The following is a 15581-nucleotide window of genomic DNA, read 5'->3' on the forward strand; positions in this document are numbered from 1 at the left end:
GTGTGGAGAGTTGAGGAAGGCCCTGCCACAAACTAGAAGCAACAGATGAACAAGGAAGACAAAATGGGGCAGGTCCTGAGTAGCAGAGTGCGCAAAATAAGTAGAGGGTCCCAGAAAATTGGGAGCTGGGATTTGTCCCTTGAGCATGTTTCACAGCATCCTATGATCTTAGACATCCAAGATGAGAGAACCCGTAGAGCAATGATTCACAACCTCTTTAGACTGAAGGCCGCCACGGGAAACCCCAGCTCTTAACTTTGGCTTGTTGCTTAACTGTGGAAAACGACTAGAGCAATGGCAGGGAACTCAGGAAGACCACAGCAGGGCAGGATGGTTTTGAGGCTTCCTATTCGAAATCTCTGGCCTTGTCATGAGACTCACGCATGTGTTTGCACACCACGCCATGCTAATATTGCGCGACACCCTGTGCTACCCTTAGAAGGATCTCGTGGCACCCCAGGGTGCTGGGGCACCCCTGCTGAGAACCACTACTCTAGAGGGTCCTGCTCCATCTGTTCCTTAACTGGTGCAGGTCTGTTCTCCATACTCTAGTCCTTGGCGATTTGTCCAATCTAGTTATTAAAGCTTCTTAGTGAAGATTAGCATTTTACATAGCAAAGTAGCTGTCAAAGTCCCAGGCGTCCCGTCTCCCCACTCCCCGAGCACAGACGTTTGTGCCTGGTTATGCAGTGCAGCCAACCAAGGTGCTCCTGGGGCACGAGTGAAGACCCGACAAGACAGGGTTCATTTTGCCCAGCCGGGTCATGGCGTTTAAGGGCAGACGTTTGTATTCTCAGTGGAATCTGCTCGCCACTCATTCATGCTTTTCCCTGGCAATGCATCCAGCAGCTCCCGGCCAGAAATGCACCCGTGAAGCCAGCAGGCCAGTCTGGCAATCCTGCCCTGTAATTCCTTGTGAATAGCGAGCTATTTGTTTCCTTTCACTTGGCAGAGCAGAGCGTCTCAGTGACCTGCTCAGCACGACCTCTGCGTGGATGCTGAGTGCTAGCAAACTGATGGGCTAAGTGGCCCAGGGTTGTCTTCTGTGGTAAAGAGGCTGCAGTCCTGAATGGGGTGAGCCCCGGGGACCAGCTTCATTTGGGGTTGTCTGAATGTGGCAAAATCTGCCTTGTTCATGGTCTTCAGTTTGCAACTGTGTCTAACGGTGGAGGGATGAACGGATGCGAGGATGCCCGTGGCTAAGGACTCTGGCTGCGTGCCTGCGCAGGTAGGTATGCGGAGGCATTGCAGCCAGAATCACCTGTTCGGTTGGCTCGGTCTTGGAGCCAGCCTCCCCTGCGACTTCTGCAGGAGTTTCACCTGAGCGACGACTGTCGAATGGGGCTGAGGGGCAATACTGTGTGCAGTGTTTCAGAAGCAGCAGGGATTATACACACAAGAGACTGCTATTGTTTCCATGTCCCCACCTTTCTCTCCCCCCTCTCACTCAGCCTGGCTCACACACACACAGCATGCTCACCTCGCTACTACTGGCATCTCAGTCGATGCGGTCATTTCACGTCATGGGGGCTGAAGTGAGAAGAAAGTGCTTTATATTCTCTGTAATCTGCACACTAAGCCGTGGAGTTTAACGAGCCTGAGTGGATAAAGGAGGAAGTTTGGGGGGGTTCAGTGTGGCGAACAGCTTGTTGAGCCAGGAGCCAATGGGGGAAAGCAAGCAAAGCTGTCCAGGTAGGAAACTCTTCTGCATGTTATTACTCTGCTCTTTGTTACTTTAGGAACCTGATTTTTCCTTTGCTTTCCCTCTCCGTCATGCAAGGGATTGCCAAACTTGCATGGGACACAGAGCAACGTTGCAGTGCTGTTTGCTTGCAAGTGTCCGAGTGAGCGATGAGCAGGGTTGCCTCGTTTATTAGGACTGTGAAAAAATACGTGCCCTGAAAACAAGTGTAGGTCTGTTGCCCCTGAGGTATGTGGAGAGTGTCCTTAACTAGGGCAGCTGTCTGCTCAACCTCCCATGGATCAGCTCCGGGGACAGGGACCCTGAGCTTTCACGGGGTGGCAGAGGGAGTTAGGCCGTAAGCAAACACTGTGGCTAGACACGTCCATTTGGTAGCCCATGGCCTGAGGGTGTCGTGGAAGTGGGATCTGGAATGGGACGTGGGTCTCTCGGGCACAGGGAGAGGTGAGAGTTTCTAGCTGAATATTTCAGTTTGGGCACTGAAAATGAATGGAAATCGGGCATCTAAATGTCCCCAGGCAAGACCCCAAGAGTGCATTACTGTGGCTAGCAGCCAAGTGCAAGAATTATCCCAGATGGTCCTCCTGTATAAAGAGCAGAGCCTAGCTAGGAAAGCCAAGGGTGAAAGGCCATTTTGTAGGAACTAACCTACCTAACATCTGTTCTTCGAAGACAAGGCTGGATGATTGCAGTGGTCAGTTGCCAGCAAATGGTCAGCCTTTGCCAAATGCCTGCTAGCGTCCTGTCTGCTAGCAAAACTCTCTTTCTATGTGTAGTTAAAAGCTACATGTAACATGGGGCATTGGCATGTGCTGAATAATTGCATCAGCCACTGTGTATGTGATACCTGGAGACAGCCACAAAGCAAGGTTGGCCGTGTCTTGCAAAGTCATATCCCCAGGGATTGTAATTATGGCTCTCAGAGTTGGACCTGTAAGTTTGGTCGAGTGGGTCTGGGATTTGGATGCCTCTCAGATAAGTACAAGTAAATATACAAATCAGTGTGGCTGTTATGTCATATGCAGCACAGGGTATCAGGTCTCAGATTTATGCCATTTATAGTTGTGTCCAGACTATTAATACTGAGATACGCCTATGGCCTCAGCAGTGTGTGTCTAATTCCAATCTTACCGTGGTTTCAGCAGCAGAAGTAGTTTCTCCCCTGGAAATGTGGCTTACATGAGGCTGCCTCATGGACCATTCCCTCCCTGATTCTTCGTGTTTTCCTCTCGTGTCTTTTGGAGTGTAATGTATCCCAAGGGTTTATCTTTTAATGGCCTTTGATAAAGCTCCTTGCCCGTGTCTGCATTTTGGTGCATCCTTTCCTCTCAGAAGTGCTGAGTCTGTGCTAGGGTTTGTGTCACTTCTACTTAACAGTGTGCAAAAAGTCTTATTAGACAAGGAGATAGTTCTCAGCCTCTCCTAATACGTTGTCCCATGAGGCAGCCAGTGGCTGCAAGGAGTAAATTGAGGGAGCGTTACAGGAAGGGTAACAGAAAGAGGGTTACAGAAAGCCATGTCAGAGCTCCTTGAAAGGTGACTGGAGGGGGTAGGGGCAGTCTTGTGGCCCAGGGTCCATGTTCAGAAATAAATTGCCATAAAACAGGCTAGGAACAGGACATCTGGTGCCTTCCTTGAAGAGGCTGGATGGTGTCTCAGGTTTCCCAGATGAGGGGTAGGGGTAAAATCCATGCCGTCCCCAAAACTACAGCTGAGGCTGAAGTCACCTTTGTTTGCTTCACAGGAAAGGCAAGTCCCCCAGGTGAATAAATCCCAAGAATTCCCTCCAGCCCCTTCCAGGTATTGCTGGTCCAGGAGGTCCTAGCGATGTTGGTTTAGCAAATGGCCCTTTGTTCGGGTCAGCAACAAAGGATCTGGGAAAACAATGCGACTAAGATTCAAGAGGAGGAAGAGACCTGAAAAATGATCTTAAGACCTTCCATTGCACAGTATTGAATGACAAGGTGCGCGGTGAGCGAGGGGAAAGCAGTGGTCTCGGCATCCTGGCAAAGGCGCGGTGCCGAAAGTCTGCGTTACATGTAGACAGATCGGCTTAGACCTTAAGCTGGCAGGGGAAGGAAAACCCCCCTGCCGAGCTAAATGTTCCCCTTTGTCTGTCTCCCACAACTGACAGCTTCCTTTCCACAAGTGCAGTCAAAGTGGAAGCAGCCGTCTAGCATGCCAGTGACAAAGTTAAGCCGTGTCTCTTGGGTTTCGCGCAACCCTCATCAATGTAGCATCAAAGCACCTCAGCATTACCTGCGCGCCACCCGTCTGAGGTCCAGTCCGGCTGTTATCTCTATCGTGCAGTGGATGTCTCTAAGGGACTTGCCCAGAGTCACTCGAGCAGCGTGTGGTGGAGCAGAGGATTGACCTCTGGCCTCCCCAGTCCTTGGCTGGGCTACACTAAGAGAAAGCAGCCTGCAAGTCTGAAATGAAAAACTCATTACTTACAAAGGACTCAGTCTGTCTGGCCACAAGTGTGGTATGAGCTGGTGTGATCTCATCCCCCAAACCCTGTCCTCCTGCTCCTGACTGACTTGGGCCAAAGCCACCTCACCCCTGCAGTGTAAGGGAGAGAAATACAAGGGGCGATGTAGTGGGTCAGCCACAATGGGTCCCCGTGCCCTCGATCCTTGGGCCCTAAACTCACCTCTGCTGCAGATTCATCCATCGTTTGCCTCAGGTTTGATGGTCTGTTAAATGGATCGCATGCTGCTTGAGCTAGCGTGTTGATGCACCGCTGGGTGCAACCAGAACAGCTCCTCGGGCTGCCAGAGCTCGCCGTGCTAGCAGCCAGTGGAGAGTCTCCTACATGTGAGCACTGGGGCTGGGGCTCTTTAGCACAGGAGCTGAGCTCCCCCCTACCATCTCTCACATCTTAAGCGGCCATTGTAACATCCCAGGTGATGGTAGGACTTGTTATAATAATCCCCACCTGCCTCCTGTGCACATTCTGAAGCTCCCTAAATGAATATTGCAAAATACCCTGAGATCCTCATCTCCAAGCCCCTTCCTAAGTGGGCTGGTGACCCCTTGACCAGCTAGCTTCCCCTGAAGATACCCATCTTTCTGTGACAGCCAGGCTTCGGGTAGAGCAGGGGAGAAGTCCTTTAGGCTCTGGGGAACTAGACAGGGTAACATAGTCATCTAGTGATACAGGCAGTGCCCAAGGGTGATGGAAATGCCCTCAAGAGCGGAGTCCCAGATGAGGGCTGGTGAATGCCCTTTTGTGTGAGATGATTTGTGAGTCATTAGCTCAGTGTCTGCATGGTGTGAGGGCGACAGCATCAGCAGCAGAGCCAGGATGCAGGAGAGGCCTTTTCGACATCGGTCAGCCGTGGAGAGACAGAACAGAAATGGTGCCCAGCCAAGGAGAGAGACACCACCGAAGACGCATCCCTATAGCTATGGGCAGGGAAAACTGATCCCTACCACCCACCCACTCCCCTCTACAGTGCAGCTGTCCTCCTCTCCTGTTTAGCAAAGCATCTGCTGTCTTCCTACCCCTCTCCCCGCCAACACCAGGCAGATTCCTCCCTCAGATGTGCAAGCATAGCAGCTAAATATCACTCTTGAAATCAGAGCCAAACTTGTGCTGATGCAGCATTCAGCCCTATGTCCTTTGGGAGGTCGGTAGATTTATGTGCGTATAGTCGCAGCAGTTACTGCTCTGGCACGTGAAAACATTCCCTGCCGCACAAACACCATCACCAGTCCTGTGGGGAGGGCTGTTCCTTTGCTTCCTTCTTCCTCAGCAGAAGCACCTTTGCTCTGGTGCCAACAGAGCATCCCGGGTCACAGAGAGCGGGCATTTCTGTTTCATATGCGTGCCCAGTGGGCATGGCATGCTGGGTTCCCAGTCCCTTCTTGGACTCTCCCAGTGAAGGCACCATGCAACAGTGCAGCATCATGTGCATAGTTTGCACTTTATTGCGCGACCTTGGGCTTGGCCTGGTCCATGAGCACATCCCCACTGTTCCTGGGTCTGAGTGCCTCCTGGTTCTAGCATCACTGAGCCATCAGGGCAGAGAACATAGCTGCCCTCCTATTTCTCATCATTGCTTTTACTTCCAATTTCCTCTTTGCTGGAGCGATTCGAAAATATACTTATTGGGGTTGTGTCTCGGAGGCTGGGGTTGTATCAGTCTTGTTCTTTGTGCAGATCCTAATGCCACAGCCCCCTGGTTCTAAGCAGAACCTCAGGGCAGCGCTATAATTTAGGTATTAAATTATTAATAACAAGCAATCCAAGCCTATGAAGTGCGATAAGTGCTTGACAACAGAGCCTTAGCCCCGGTGGAGGGGCTTAAGGGTCTTAAGTAGCAAAGCAGGCTGAACTCTAATGTGGCGGACATCCTATTCTTTTGGGGCTGTTATGAATCCTGCTTCACCTGATTCTGCAGTAGGGAAAACAGCAGCATGCTTGGCTACAACAGGAACGTGCCTTTTTCTCACCCATCAGTTTAATTAGTCCCGTTTCTTGTGTGCCCTTTTTAGCTGTGCTTTCAGCCCACAAAGCAGTGGGGTCCTGTGAACAAAGGCATTTTCATACCTGGATTAGCTTGTGACACCTGGGGAGAAAGCAACAGCCCAACGAGGCATTAAACCTATGCTGTGGCCAAGGAAACCGATATGCGGACGGTTGAAATCTCACTTCAGGAGCTCGGCAGTGGGAGAAAAGGAACAATGCCCAGCCAACCCCAGCAATCCTCTCCATGCCTTTCTTGAAGCTCTTATCCTTGGGCACATATTACCTAGCTAGGCACTTGGGGGAACAAGAGATAAAGTAGATGATAGTAGCGGGAGCTCTGTTAGACTGGGAAAGGAGCAGGAGTTTTTACAACAAGATTGAACCAAACACTATCAAGTGAAGGGCAAGGGGGGAAGAGACTGGGTGGGCAACGAGGTGCTGCTGGCTCCAGGATTGTGCTTCATGTTTGTTCGTTTCCTCCGTTCATTTATTCTTTCCTTTCCTGGTCAGACTCAGGTGTCTAACACCCTTTGGCTTCTTTGAAAGTGACTTCGTCAATACTTGACCCCTGTTACATAGCATTTTTATGCCACCTGCCTATAAGAAGAGTCTGGTGTTTCTTGCGAAGGCTGAAGTGATGTTGGTCCCTCAGTCTCTCCTCGTAGGGCCTTGCCTGCAGGCCTCTGACCATATGAGCGGCCTCCCCTGAACCCTCTCAAGACTCTCCGCATCCCTCTTGAAGTGCGGCGCCCAAAACTGCGGCCTGACCAGTGCCGCATAGAGGGGGAGCATCGCTCCCTGGACCTGTTCGTCATGCATCTGCTAATGCATGATAGAGTGTGGTTAGCCTTGCTGATCACTTTGTCACATTGACGACTCACATTCATCTTGGAGTCAACTATGACTCCAAGATCCCTTTCCGCTGCTGTGAAGGTCATCCCTCAGCCTGCAAGTGTGTTGGTGGTTCTTGCACTTGTCTTTGTTGAACTGCATCCTATTTTGTTCTGCCCATTTTTCCAACTGGTCCAGATCTGCCTGGATCTGTTCCCTACCCTCTGGTGTGTTAACTTTGCCCCATAATTTGGTATCATCTGAGAACTCGGACAGGGTGCTCTCTACACCTTTGTCCAAGTCACTGATGGAGACATTGAATAGCACTGGTCCAAGGACGAAGCCTTGTGGGACTCCACTGCCCACATCTTTGCAGGTCGCTATCATCCTGTCCACCCCCACTGTCTGGGTGCGACCCCCTAAGCCAATTTTCCACCCACCTGACCATGTAATCATCTATATCACAGCCTGTCCATTTATTTTTGATAACAGAATGAGATACCATATTGAGGGCCTTCTTAAAGTCTAGGTACGTGACTCCTGTGTCTAAGCATTTTGTGACCTGGTCATAAAAAGAAACAAGGTTAGTCAGGTAGGATCTACCTGCAATGAATCCGTGCTGATTTCCCTTCAGCGTTATTTCCCCTGCTGGGCTCCCACAGCTGCAATCCTTAATGATTTGTCCCAGAGTTTTCCCAAGGATAGAGGGGAGACTGACTGGCCTGTAGATTCCCCGTTCTTCCTTCCTCCCCTTCTTAAAAATAGGGACCACATTGGCCCTTTTCCATGAGTGCTCGAACACCCATGCCAGCGACTCTGCTATGACATTGGCCAATTCGTCCAGCACCCTTGGATGAAGCTTATCCGGGCCCACTGATTTGAACACATCCAGCCCCTCCAAGTGCCCCTTCACTAAGTCTGTGCTAACAGTTGGTGGGCTGGTGTCCCTCCTATGTCCATCTATGATCCAATTGGGAGATTTGTCTTGGTCTGTGTCTAGGAATACAGATGCAAAGAACTCATTGAAGGGCTCAGCTTTAGCCCCCATCTCTGTCACCAGTTGCCCTGGTTTGTCCTGCAGTGGTCCTATGCTACCCTGAGCCTTCCTATTGCTCCCTATATACCTGTAGAAAGACTTTTTGTCGTCCTTAATTTTTGTTGCCAGCCTAAGTTCGAATCCTGCTTTGGCCTTCCTGATTCCCTGCAAGTACGAGCCAGGGAGATTTACTCCTCCTTGGTAGCTACCCCGTTTCCACAGCCTGTATACCTCTTTCTTTGCCCTTAGGCTTTCCTGGACTGCCCTGCTAAGCCAAGAGGGCTTCTTGGCCCCTTTGCCCCCTTTTATGCACAATGGGATTGTCTCCTTCTGTGCCCAGAGGATCGCTCCCTTGAGGAACAACCACCCTTCCTGGACCCCCACTTCGCCAGTGCTCTTGAGCTTTAACACCTCTAACTAATCTCCTGAGCCTACTGAATTAGCCTTTCTGAAGTCTAGCACTTCAGCCCTGCTGGTTAGGTTACCCACCCTTCGCCAGATAGTGAATTCAATCAGTCGATGGTCACTATCCCCTAGGTTACCTTGTACCTGCAGATTCCCCACCAGGTCATCCCCTGGAGTCAGCACCAAGTCCAGCAAGGCATTTCCCCTAGTGGGATTGTATACCTCCGGCGTTAGGGAGAGGTCCTGTGTGCAAGTTAAGAACTTATGTGAGTGGTTAGACCTGGCTGACTGCTCCTCCCAGTGGATGTTTGGGTAGTTTAGGTCACCCATGACAGCCATGTCTCTTGACCCTACGGCCTCTTATTGCTCTCCAGGTCTAGCTCATCCTTCTGGTGTGGCAGTCTACAGTAGACCGCTACTCCACACCCCCTTGTATCCTGACCCACAGTACCTGAGTTTGGCCCTCTTCTGGTCCCATCTTGATTATAGAGGATATGTATTGTTCATTAACATAGACAGCAACACCCCTGCCCTTTTTTCCCCACTCTATCCCGTCTGTACAACCTGGAGCCCTCAATGCCTACTGCCCAACCGTGAGTAGGGTCCCAACAGGTTTCAGTTAGTCCAAGCAGGTCAAAGTTGTTTCTTGCAAGCAGGAGTGCAAGTTCCTCCTGATGCTCCTGTGCAGGAGGGAAGAACCGTTTTGGCGTCTCCCCTGGGTAACACGTCCTGGTCTAAGTTGTGCTGAAAGTCAGGCCAGATACCTGTAATAGGCTTCTGTGGACCTGCAATCCAGGAGTGGGGACGTGCAGCATTATAATGGTGAAGTCCAGCACAGCATCCAGCCCCCAAGGACATGTCTGTCCTAGCCCAGCTGAAATGGCTTTCCTTCCTAACTTCACACTTGCATCAGCGGCAGGAGAGCATGGCGTGGCCTGCTGCCAGCTGCAGTGTGTGCTGCCAAGCGCTCGAAAAGCATGTGAACATGCCGAGTTTTAAGAGAAAATCCAGCGAGCTGGTTCAAAGAGCAAGCAGCCAGTCAGGCAGATAATACTGCCTCCTTCATCCCTTCCCCCTGCACGTGGCAAGGGGGGCTGCGTTAGAGTCACTCAGGCCAAAGAAATCAAAGGGAGCGAACCGGCTGTCAGTAATTAGAAATATCCTGCGCTGCAGAGATCTCTGTCTGTGTCTCAGGGTGACAGGCTGCGGCTACAGCCTGAAGCTGGCTCAGAGGTGGCAGGTCAATAACTGTCTCCCTGTTCCTTCCTGAGATGCTTGGTGGGAAATAAAAGGTAATTTGTTACGACAAGAGTGTCAGGCTTTTCTCCCAAAGCCTGAGCCTCAGGGAAGGTAGGAACGCTGCCATAGGAAGAACAAAAGAGTTACTTTTCTATTCTTTCAGCATTTCTCTTCCTTTCCAAGGACAAGAGAGGCAGAGGAGGCTGAGAAGGAAAGAGAGCAAGCCCTGACTGATGATTAGGAGAGGATGGGCAAATACATAAATCCCACCTCTTTCAAAGTTAGCAAGGGGGGAAAAAGATGCGTTTCCAAAACAGAAACTTTGGGCTAATTGACCCCTGAGCAGGGGGTTGCACAGCTGGTAGGGACTTCCTGAGCTGTGGATTGTGGTCAATGGCTATGGCAGCCCTTACTAAGGCAAAAGTCCCAATTACCTCAGCAGAACCTCATGCTTCAGGCCCATGTGAGGGGCAAAACAAAGGGACAACGTTCTCCTCCATGGGAGGAGCTGCAGCATCTTGTTTCTTTAGGGGGGTGTACTGCTGGTGAGAGATTTCAGATACCCAAATCTCTGTTCAGCTGCAAAACCAGCTCTGTCTGGCATAGGCAGCAAGACATCAGGCTTCCCTGTGTGTCCCCTTATGTGCTAGCAGAGGTAGGAGCTCTGAAGGCAGTTCCTGGTGCCCTTCAACCATTCACTCCAGCAAAGTCTGAGCTTCCTGCTGAAATGGCAGAATGGCTCAACCTTCCCACAAATAGGCAAACAGCTTCTTTGTGCATCTGTAGCAGCTCATCCTAGTGCTCCCTCAGGACCAAAGGCTCAAGTGTCCTAGTTTCAGCAGGGTGAGTATGTCCAAGTTTGTCCCCTTGTAGATGGGGGAGCTGGCCTAGGCAACACGCACCTCCAAATGCCAAGCTGAGCCCATCCAAAATATTCAGGTGCTTGTCCAAAAAGTTCCATGGTGGGTTTTGAGTGCCCTGGTCATGCTGCAGCCCCAGGCTCTGGCTGGGACTTTGAATTAAAAGAGCAAATGATCCTCACAATTAAGCTGTTCCTTTGGCTTTCTTGCTCACCTAGAGAGTGAGTGTGTGCTGCACTCTGAGCCCACCCAGTGATTTCCCAGCCAGGCTGGTACTGACCCATCACAGTTAAATGAACTTTGTTTCCTCACTGCAGTGTCTCCGGCTGCTGAACGGCTGCGCTACATCCTGGGCGAGGATGACGACCCACCAAACCCCACCCTGTTCACAGAGATGGACACATTGCAGCGTGATGGGGAGGAGCTGGAGTGGAAAGAATCTGCCAGGTAAGCCGAGGACAGAAGATGGCTGGCACGAGGGATGCAGTAGGTCTGACTGGTCACACGTATCGTGAGAGAAAGCCAAGGACCCAGTCGTGCACCAGTGACCTGTTGTGCTGCCCCTGCAGAGCGGAAGGAGATCCCTGTCCAAAAAGAACGTGCTGTCTAGTGCTGCCCCAGCAACCTATGCCTTGCACTAGGAGGCATGGTGCTGCTGGAGGTGGCACCAGCAATTCAGCAGGTGGCTATCTTCCACGTGAGCTAGCCCTAAGGCAGTTCCCAGAGACAGGTGCTCTCTGGAGAGCCACACTTTCTGATGAGAGGTAAGGTAAAAACAAGCCCCAGGCTCCCTTCAGTCTGTGTAAACCCCATGGCCCTTTGTGCACCAACCCTCATGACCCAGCTAAAATTCAGCCTAGGCTACTTCTCTCTGCCTCCCCAATCTTGCTTTTGATGGGATCCTACAATGTCCTGCTACTCATCACATGGGTCCGGGATAGCGGCAGTAGCAGGTCTGGAGGACACAGCTGTAGGAAGTCTCCATGGAAGGTGGAGATGACACAGTGGAAGGCTCTTGGAGACATGTTCCCAATACGGTAGCAGTGATGGGCAAATGCAGGGGAAGAAATCAGTGTGAACAAAGCTATCCTGTAAAAACTATCACAGAGCCGTGATGTGCACTGCTGAATACCTGCCACTTTCCACTGTGTTCTTGCGATGCGTGAAGCCATCCTGAAAGCCATGTGTAGGTCTGTGAGTTCCTGCAAGATTAAAGCAGCTGGCAGACATGGGCAGTGAGTTGTTACAGTCCCAAGGTGGAGGCTACCAGAGAGAGAAGGGTCGCAGATTCCTTGCATGGTAGGGTATTAATGCATAGAGCATTCACAGGACACTTTCCAGCTGCGATGCTGTGACCAAACACACTGACCTACGCTTCTTGGACCCTTTGTCCCCTTTTATGCACAATGGGATATTAATTGATCCTCAAATTGCAAGGGCTACTTGTTTGGCAGTGGATTAGGAAATAGCAAGCATGGCCAGTTAATTGCACGACTCTAAGACACAAGCCCTGAATGTGCGGGAAGGGCACTGTAAAAAGTGATGGCTAGAAACACAGCTGCTAGAAGCCTGCTCCAGCATTTAAACTTGTGGTTGTGTCCTGGACTGGCAAACCCTTGTGTCTGGAAGAGGCTGCAAGGTACATTCTGAGATGCATGGCGAAGTACATGTGCTGTTTGTATGAATACCGCTTGGGCTCAGGCTTGCATCAATGGTACCAACATGCTGCATAAAAAGAGCCCAGCCCTCTGATGTGGTCACGGTACAATAAGAAGAAACATGCAGATAAAAGTAAAGGCAGTGTGGAGATACAAGAACCCAGCCTGGGAGAGGGCAAGGCAATGATGAGAGCATTGCAATGTCAGCGATTCTTGCTGGATGTGGTACATTGTTTATATCTTCTGCTCTTGGAAGCATGAGAGTCACAGCTTTTATGTTCCAAGTTAGATTCTCTCCTTCGGCGGTGAGGAGGATAAGCTTGAAAATGTGGCCCCATCTTGAGGCAAGATCCAAGAAGCCAGTTCAAGGTGGGCAGTACCATGATGACAAGCCACTGTCACAACTCATGCCTCGCAGAGTCTCAGGGACTGTCAGTTCCTCAGGCTTACATCTTGAATCCATCAGAAAACTAGAGCTGTTCCCTTGCTGGAAACCTAGGAGGCAAGATTGAGCTAGAATAGAGTAGCAGGGGCAGAGGGCGGCATGTGGGGAAGCAGCATCGCCTAAATGCGGCAGGCAGTGCATGGGTAACTTGTGGAACTCCTTGCCACAGGAGGTGGTTGAGGCAGAGAGTACAGCCAGGTCCAAAAAGGGACTAGCCAAAACTATGGAGGATAGATCCATTAATAGCTGGTTAACAGAACAATCAGGGGTGCATATTCTCATGAGCCTCCAAACCACTTATGGTAGAAGCCAGGGAGAGTGATGAACAGCAGGTAGATTGCTCCAGATCAGGGGTGGGCAAAATACAGCCCAGGGGCCAAATGCAGCCTGCCAGACCATTCTATCTGGCCCATGGGCCCCTAAAAAATTTAGAAAATTAATAGTAATCTGCCCTGGGCTGCCTGTCATGTGGCCCTCGATGGCTTGCCGAAACTCAGTAAGCGGCCCTCTGCCCCAAATAACTGCCCCCCCACTCTAGATGTACTCTGTCCTCATGCTCTTCCTATAAAGCATCCACTCCTACCACTGTCAGAGACTGGATACTGGATTAGACAGACCATCAGTCTGAGCCGTATAGCACTGCTTATGTTCTTCCAGTCTGTAGCAGAATTAGGTAAGCGTGGGATAGCAGACAGACTAGCATCATTTGGAACTGGCATGGGTTAGAAAATGGGTGTAAAATGCCTCCCCAGCATGTGAGTAGCACTTTACACCTTCTTAGCCCAGGGCTCAATGCATCCACAAGGCCTTAAGATAGGTGGGCACCCAGGCTAATCTATCTGCATTATCTCTGTCCTTGGACAACCAAAGAAGTAACCTGCTTCAATGAGGAGTCACCCTGATACCAGGGTATTTTCTCAGGATCAGCTGAGCCACCTCTGGTAGACTGGTTGGGCTGAAGTCAGGCGGTTAATAAGGTGCATTACGATTAGCTCTGTCTCTCCTGCCCACGTGCACCCAGCACACTCAACTTCTGCCACGTGACAGCTTTGTCACTCCCCATGCAAGCATCCTCCCTGCCCAAAACGGAGTTGCATGTGCAGCTCCTGAAGCTGTGCTTTGGGTGTGCAGTGTCCTACTGTCCCCTGTGTTTCTGTCTCATCTTGTGCAATGCTTCTTCGCCCCAGAGGCGGGTGGCCTGGCAGTTAAGGTGCGCAGCCTCAGACCTGTGCCAATTCCATGCTCCAAAATGTCATCTTGTGTGAGCCTGGGCCAGCAACTCGGACTCTCCGGGCAGTAGGGAGAATAGCACTGCCCTAGCTCTCGGGTCATGGTGAGGGTCAGCGTGTTAGAACAGGAGACACCCAGTCCATATGGTAAGAGGGGTGCAGACAGCAAGTTGTCTACCTCTCCGACATGCTGTTGGACGATATTAAACTCCGCTTCATCTTGGACGGGTTCATCCTGCTGTGACCTCACACCCAAGAGCATTAGAAGTTTGTTCTTGATACTTTTGCTTTCTGCATCACAGCAGGCATCCCTGACAAGATCGTGGTCTGTGTATTGGTCCGGCCTGGAAAAATTCATTTGAGTGAGGGAAATTGCAACTAACATTCAGGCTCCGAGTATTCAAACACATGAGAACCACAGGTTTAATGTTGCATTGGCAGCTTGGAGGATGGAGCATGCTCCAGAAGTTAAAGGGGGGCCTCAGTACTCCCCCCTTTCTATCAGGGATTGGGGTGTAGTGGCTGGAGCTGTGGGGTTTGAAGCCTCAGGACCGCCTGAGTTCTGTCCTCAGCTCTAGCAGGTCTAGCAGGTCAGAGAAGAGAGGTTCAGGGCTCAGGTTGTCTTGGGCTTTCCTAGCTCTGGTGAGAAGGAGTAGGGTCTAGAGAAAGCTAGCTGAAATGAGGGCTCCTAGTTCTGTTCCTTGCTCTGAGAAGGGAGTACTCTCTGTTGGTGAGAAGGGCAGAGTATGAGTCAGGGTCCCAAGTATTTGCTGTGTGCCTCCGCAGCAAAGCTCTTCCTCAGCACCTCTGGTACAAGGATCAGAAACCCTGTCCTCCAGGGGAAGGTCATATTACTGCATGTGAGATTGGAGAGTGGCATGACAGCTCTCGCGATTGGAGCCTGGAAGCAAACAGGCTACTGGGGTGCTTGGCTTCAGGTGGAGTTGGGGGCCAGGAGAGCCTTGCAGGACCTTGCCCTTGCCCCACTGCCTGGAATCCAAAGAATTAACGTGCATGTGATGCATTAGATGTTGCTGGAGCTGGATTTTGCGTGGCTGAGTGAGGCTGTGTTCCTCAGGTGGCGAAGCGTGTATCCCTGGGGGGGTTTGCAGAAGTGCATGAGCCCTGCCACGCTGTGACAATATTGCATTTTTCTCTCTGTGGGCAAACAGAGCAGTCTCTGTGTGGCTATGAGATTTGCAGAGGCCTGATACACTCAGCTGCAACCCTAGAGTTTCCAGGGTGAGCTTTTTAAAGAGGGGGTGTCATCGAGATGGTACAGGAAACACGCAGTAGGCAAAGATTTTTGTGAACAAACTGCATGGTAGGCATAGACTGAGGCAAGCTTTGGAAGAGAAAGGCACTGCATTAGAAAGCTTGCCTCTTATCTATCCCATCCCAGAAGAGTGTTATGAAGGCACGTAGGCCCTGAAAGGCGAGGTAGGTGTCCACGTATCTCTAAGAACCTGACCTCCCGTGTCTGGCGGTGGCCTTTGGACCCACGATGGCTCCGGTGGCACCTCCTTGCCTGCCAGCCAGGGCAAACGGCATCCTCACAGTTAATTTCATAGATTTCATAGACATTAGGGCTGGAAGGGACCTCGGGAGATCACCGAGTCCAGCCCCCTGCCCAAAGGGCAGGAAGTCAGCTGGGGTCATAGGAGCCCAGCAAGATAAGCATCCAATTTACTCTTGAAGGCGT

The 15581-nt window shown here is 51.1% G+C and overlaps 1 protein-coding gene across 1 annotated transcript in view; it reads left to right on the forward strand.

The window, feature by feature from the left end:
- Nucleotides 1-10863: 10863 nt before the first annotated feature.
- The window catches only part of SLC4A5 (solute carrier family 4 member 5), a 53186-nt gene continuing 48468 nt past the window's right edge, over nucleotides 10864-15581 (forward strand). Inside the window, exon 1 of the mRNA XM_019545980.1 lies at nucleotides 10864-10994. Coding sequence (XP_019401525.1) covers nucleotides 10942-10994 — 53 coding nt within the window. The 5' untranslated portion in view covers nucleotides 10864-10941. The remainder of the gene's footprint in view (nucleotides 10995-15581) is intronic.

The sequence above is a fragment of the Crocodylus porosus genome, unplaced genomic scaffold (genome assembly GCF_001723895.1).
Source record: "Crocodylus porosus isolate Cpor-Errol unplaced genomic scaffold, CroPor_comp1, whole genome shotgun sequence".
In the NCBI taxonomy this organism is placed as follows: Eukaryota; Metazoa; Chordata; order Crocodylia; family Crocodylidae; genus Crocodylus; species Crocodylus porosus.